The following is a 5431-nucleotide window of genomic DNA, read 5'->3' as shown; positions in this document are numbered from 1 at the left end:
GAAAGAGGCAGAGGCCTCCACTCCCCTGCCCACCCCCTCAGGGCTTTCTGCTCTCACCACCCAACACAAGAGGGCCAACTTCTTCCACATCGAGCATTGCTGTGCTGCCCTCCCTTTCACAGGTGTCTCCACGGGTCTACTTGTTCACTCCTCTGCCCCCGCAAAGGTCAGCCTGGTTCCTGGTGCACCTTCTGCACACCTTTCGCCTGAAAATAACTGCTCCAACTGCTGGAAATGACCCCCATCCCAGTGCCTTCTCCACCCCAACCGCTCCTTTCCCCAGTGCCCTCTGCCTGCTGCTCTTCCCTTCTTTAACATATTTCTCTGGCTGGGCCCTGAGCTTCTCCCTCTCCACTCCCTGCCCCCAGCCTGTCTGCCTGCAGTGATGCCCACATCTGTCTCAAGCTCTCCCCAGTACCCCGGGTGACCCACACCGACCTCTGCATGCCTCAAACCTGTGCCCATGCACTGCCCTAACCTCAGACAGTACCACTGTCCGACTGGCATGGGTCCTTCCCTCTGGGAGTCACAGTGAGCCCTTGGGAACTTGCGAGCCCCAAACCTTGCTAGCCTGGACTCCTCTGCTCCTCCCTTACCTGTCATCGCCACACTGCACCCCTACAGATCACTAAGGCATAGCCCTATGGTCACCTACACCTCTACTCGGCTTCTCGCCACTCCCCTCCCACACTTGCCAGCCCTGCTCTGGTCCAGCCCAGGCTTCCTGGCCACACAACAGCCATGGAAAGCTTCTCAAAGCCGAAACTGCCCGTTGTCCCCCTGCCTAGAACACTCCATGGTTCTCCACTGCCCCTGGTTAAGTCCTCAGTCAGCCTTCACAGACTTATGTGGCCTGGCCTCTTACAAGCTCCCATGAACTTGTCCCAGCTGGCTCTTAGGTACCCTGGAAAATCCAGGCCCTCTCTGACCTCAGGGCCTTCCTTGGCCCACAAACTCCTTCAGGTCTCAGCTCACACAGCCCTCTCCGGGGAGCCCATCTGCCACCAGGTGGGGCCAGGCAGCTCCAATAGGTCCCCATGTCCCGTTTTCCCATCACAGCCCTGCTCACTAGCTGGTACGCTCCCACCTCAGCCCTAAGCACTGTCTGTCTCCTGAGCATCCTTAAAACCGGGACTATTTCAGACAATCATCTGGGTACCTTCGGGTCCCACAGAGCGTAGGGGCTAGATGGGGCACGGGGCCTAGGTGTGAGAGCACGAGCCCATCTACATGCGTTCCACACCGAAGTCAAGGCAATCAACCACTCCCTGGACCGCTGGACCTCGTCTTTCCTCAGGGTGATGAGGAAAGGGGGGGCTAGATGGCGCTGCCCCGTCTGAGGGTGAATGCTCTCCCTGAAAACAAGGATGCCGTCGTCGCAGCAGAGCCAAACACAGCTGTCCTTGGTGCTTTCCTGGGCCCAAGGCTAAATAGTATCACCTAGAACCTCAACAGCCTGGTGGAGGGAGGGGCATGCCCTAACCTACCTCTGGGGATTCTGCTGAGATCAGCAGGGCTGGGGGGCACCTTCCTGGGTGGGCAGGAGTGCATCAAAGTGGAGCTTAAGTGTGTTCTTCAAAGGCCTGCTGTGACATACCCCCTCAGGGAGGGGCAGGGTGCTAGTCCCACTGGACTAAGGAAGGGCTTGGAGTGGGGAGGGTAGAGTTGAGCCCACCAACTAGATAATACCCTAGCTGGTAGCTTTTGGGCTCAACTGCTGATTGGCTGTATCTGTCTCTATATCCACCCAAGAAGGCTCTGGCCCAGATTTGACCAGAGGGACACAGAACAGAGTCAAAGCACTGAGTAGAGAGCCCAGAGCCACCGTGTGCACATCCCCCGCCCCCACCCTACCTCTTCTCTACCAACTGTTCCATGTGGACAGCGGTCTGTACCCCTGCTCAAAGACCATCTACCCCACAGTGACCCTATGGCATGAATGTAAAGAATCTGGTAGGGGGCTGGGCAGTGCCAAAGCAGGAAAACACAATACTCTGCATAGCTGAACCATGTGGGCAGGTTCTTGGTTTGGGTTTGGGCCCAGAGACCTCCCTAAGTCTTATGCGTAAGACCTCCTAGGCATATGTGTGCCCGTGATCCAGGGCTGGCTGAGGCTGGGAGTGAATTGTGATATCAGTTCTTTTGGGATACTGTCTCTCTGCTTCTCTTACTCATGGAAGAAATAAATAAATATATCAGTCTGGGCAAACCATCCCAGGGAATAGCTCCAGAAAAGTCAAGGGCAAAGGTCAAGTAGTTGGACTGTCTACCATGCAGTGAGGAGCTCCAAATAGTCAGAAGCAGGAGCAGGTCCCTGGAAAGCCCAGTTTCAGACAGAACTGGCAGGTGCCATCTTGAGGCTAGGTCAGAAGAAGATGGAGGCTGAGTGCCTAGGAGGTAACGAGCTAGGCAAGGCCCCTTGTGAAAAAGGTCAGGTTGAGGCTGTGAGGAAAGGAAGCCCCAAGAGCCCTCTCTGACTCTACCTCTTCTCTACCAACTGTTCCATGTGGGCAGCGGCCTCTACCCCTGCTCAAAGACCATCTACCCCAAACCCCCATCTACTGTGGGAACACAAGGAGCCCAAGGAACGGTTCCAGGCACACAGGACAGTCAGCAGACTGGCTAGCTGACCAGCTTGTCCACCTGGGTCTGCAGCCAGAATGAGGGCTTCCGGGCCCCAGGTAGACATGGTATTGGGTGATGGCTCCTGAGAGAGAGAAATGGAGGCAGAAACAACTTTCCAAATATTATTTATTTCACTAAAACCTGGAGAGGCAGGGAAGAGGTGTGTCAATGTCTAAGACACCAAGCCTAGGAGTGCACGTTGACAACAGCGACATACAGGGCCAAAGTGCTGAGGGCCAACAGCCCTGTGACCACTGCTCGGGCCAGCAGTGCTGTCCAGCTGCCCAGGGAAAAGAGGTGGACGAAGGTCCTGTGGGGAGACATCACAATGAGGGAAGGAGAATAGATACCCCCCACCCATTTGGACCCAGGATCAAACCCCATCCAGCTCACTCCATGACAAAGGCCTTGTAGACACTAAAGAACATCAGGAGGAGGACTGCTGGCCGGAAGGTATGATACAGGTCGTAGCGTGTTATCATCCAGACCTGGGCGGATGCCACGATGTAATGGACCTGGAGGGAGGCAGGAAGAAGGCAGGCCTCAGTGGGGGTCACAGCCACCAGCAAAAAGGCATACGTAGAAGGGCAGGGCTGCGTACCAGACTGATGTTGGAGTCAATGCTCATCTGGATGTATTTCCAGTCAAACTCAATGCCCCGGGCTCCGACCCAGAGTGGGATGCAGCTGAGGAAGGCAAAGGGAGCGTTCTCCAGTACCTAGACACCCTCAGCACCCAGGCTCTGAGCCCCTGCTGTCCAGTACCCCCACGAAACCCAGGTGTCCTGTCTCAGGAGTCTGGGCTCCAGGCTGCTGCATGTACCGGGACATAATGAGCTCGGCGGTGGCCCAGCCCAGGGCAGCGACCATGATCTTGTACTCTCCCTTGCCGGCGTTCCGGGACATGACAAGGTTTAGGCCTATCAGGTCTGCCACATCCACACTAGCCTTCATGAACTCCTGTGGGTCAGGATGAGGCTTGAGTAAGCACAGGGGCCAGGCAGCCGGCTACTGCACTGCCCCCCTTTTCCTTGTCCCACTCACCCCAATGAAGTCATAGATGCCACCTTCCCAGGTGGGAAAGAAAGTGGCCAAGAACAGCATCTGAGAACAGAAAGCAGAGAAAGGCGGAGAGGTCATCTCAAGGTGAGGGTGAGGGGACAAACCACATGGACTTTGTGGGAAGTTAGTGTGCATGGGGAGGGCAGGACATTGAGATAGTGGGTGGAGAGAGACCACCAGACGGTGGCAAGATTACAGGGTAGGTACCCTAACTCACTGAGGGGGTTGGAAGTTTTAGTTCTCTGGTGATAACAAGGAACCTGAGTCAGGTCTGGAGGTGCTGGGGTGGCAACTTGGGCAGTGTCAGCGGCACCGTGTGACATCCTGGGGGGTTAGTTGCCGATCTTAACAGTATCAAAAAACCTCTTAGCAAACCATACAACTGAGCCTTTCTCGATTTCACTACAAGTACAATGAAAAAGTTGCGTCAAGATCTCGGGTTCTACCTCGTCTAAAGTCCATCCTCTCTAGGTATTCCGGAGCCGTCCCCATGCTGGGTCCCCAGGGCGGCCCACTGTGGGGGATATGCAGCGGGGGCGGGTCTCGGAGGGCCAAAGGGCCAGACACGTGGGGTCCGGGCGGCCCTCACCTTGCATAGCTGCACAAAGAGGTAGGTGACCCCGGCCTGGACGCATTTCCAGAAGGCGTTGTACTCGGACCTGGAGAAGCGGGCGGTGAGGGTTGGCCCGGTCCCGCGCCCTCTCCGCCCCGCGCCCGCCCCGCACTCACAGGCCGCTGCACTTGTACGTGATGAAGTAGGGGAAGTAGGCCAGGGCGAAGCAGTTCCCGAAATGGAACAGGGTCATGACGCCGGCCGCCCGGTCCCGCCGGCGCGGGGATCGCGAGCTCAACTCTCCGGGCGCGGGTCTCTCCCTGCCCCGGAGTTCTTCTAGCCCGGCGGTGGACTGGCGCCCACTCGACCAGCGACGGACCGCGCGCGGCCTTCTGGGAACCGTAGTCCAGCCCAGGGCGGCGCGCGCAGTGACGTCAGAGCGCCGCCGCCCCGCCCCGGGCCAGGTGCTCCCGGGTCCAGCGCTGTTCGTAGCGCTGCAGTCGTGATCCCGGTTTCACAGAAGTAGAACCGGGCTTGAGCCAAGGGCGTGGTGAAGGCGTGTCGAGTAAGTGTGGGTCGGGACTTGAATCCGGACCCGAACCTGTGGTAACCGGCGCCGAAACAGGGGACGCAGTTGTGAGCACTCTAGTTTTTATTTCACTGTTGCCCTAGCGGCTCGGAGATCTCACACCAGGCGCCCTCATTCCCCAGCGGAGCCGAATGCTGGAAGGGGAGATTCAGGTTCCAGACCCGGAGCCCGGGGAAAAAAGGGGACGGGGCTTCCTGCGTTACTTGTCACGGCTGAACATATAGCGGATGAGGTCGACCACGCGGTGACTGTAGCCATATTCGTTGTCATACCTGGAGAAGGAGAGAAGGGGGAGTGTCGAGAAGGTCCCACTCGATCATCTTCAGTCTCCCAAAGACTTTCTGATTTCTTCACCCTTACCATGAGATGACCTTTACGAAGTTGTCGTTGAGTGCAATGCCAGCCTTTGCATCGAAAATGGACGAGTGGGTATCGCCAACAAAGTCAGTAGAGACGACCTGGGAGTCAAAATGTCAAAGACAGGGCCAGCAGATGGCATGGTGGTTAAAGCGCTGAACCACATGGCAGAAGTCCGTTCAAGTTCGGACTGGCAGAGAACCAGCAGTTAGCGTAATGGCTATGTCGCTGGACTCCCCCGTAGTA

At 57.1% G+C, this 5431-nt stretch overlaps 2 protein-coding genes across 3 annotated transcripts in view; both read right to left on the bottom strand.

The window, feature by feature from the left end:
- Positions 1-2733: 2733 nt before the first annotated feature.
- Positions 2734-4658, bottom strand: TMEM147 (transmembrane protein 147). 2 transcript variants are annotated; one of them, XM_006171627.3, is made up of 7 exons: positions 4416-4658; positions 4276-4345; positions 3669-3728; positions 3448-3584; positions 3227-3311; positions 3019-3140; positions 2734-2935 (listed from the first exon to the last, which is right to left on the bottom strand). In XM_006171627.3, exons 1-7 carry the CDS (start codon positions 4490-4492, stop codon positions 2812-2814), a joined length of 675 nt encoding a protein of 224 aa, XP_006171689.1. In that variant the 5' UTR covers positions 4493-4658; the 3' UTR covers positions 2734-2811. The 2 variants fall into 2 exon arrangements, with proteins under 2 accessions (XP_006171689.1, XP_006171690.1); XM_006171628.3 differs by lacking the exon at positions 4276-4345 and having other exon boundaries at positions 4416-4656.
- Positions 4659-4876: 218 nt separating this feature from the next.
- Positions 4877-5431, bottom strand: part of GAPDHS (glyceraldehyde-3-phosphate dehydrogenase, spermatogenic) — a 13457-nt gene continuing 12902 nt past the window's right edge. The window contains exons 10-11 of the mRNA XM_006171629.2: positions 5189-5286; positions 4877-5100 (exon numbers count right to left, since the gene is read on the bottom strand). Coding sequence (XP_006171691.1) covers positions 5028-5100; positions 5189-5286 — 171 coding nt within the window. The 3' untranslated portion in view covers positions 4877-5027. The remainder of the gene's footprint in view (positions 5101-5188; positions 5287-5431) is intronic.

Source organism: Tupaia chinensis, unplaced genomic scaffold (genome assembly GCF_000334495.1).
Source record: "Tupaia chinensis unplaced genomic scaffold, TupChi_1.0 Scaffold149922_1, whole genome shotgun sequence".
Taxonomy (NCBI): Eukaryota; Metazoa; Chordata; class Mammalia; order Scandentia; family Tupaiidae; genus Tupaia; species Tupaia belangeri.
This window is presented reverse-complemented; position numbering and strand designations above follow the sequence as displayed.

Excerpts from the sequence above, each read along its gene's own strand:
- TMEM147 (XM_006171627.3), bottom strand. The coding sequence starts at position 4,492 with ATGACCCTGTTCCATTTCGGGAACTGCTTCGCCCTGGCCTACTTCCCC. Across the intron at positions 3,729-4,275 it reads TCTTTGTGCAGCTATGCAAG|ATGCTGTTCTTGGCCACTTT; the intron begins GTGAGGGCCGCC and ends TTCTGTTCTCAG. Across the intron at positions 3,141-3,226 it reads TTGACTCCAACATCAGTCTG|GTCCATTACATCGTGGCATC; the intron begins GTACGCAGCCCT and ends GCCTCCCTCCAG.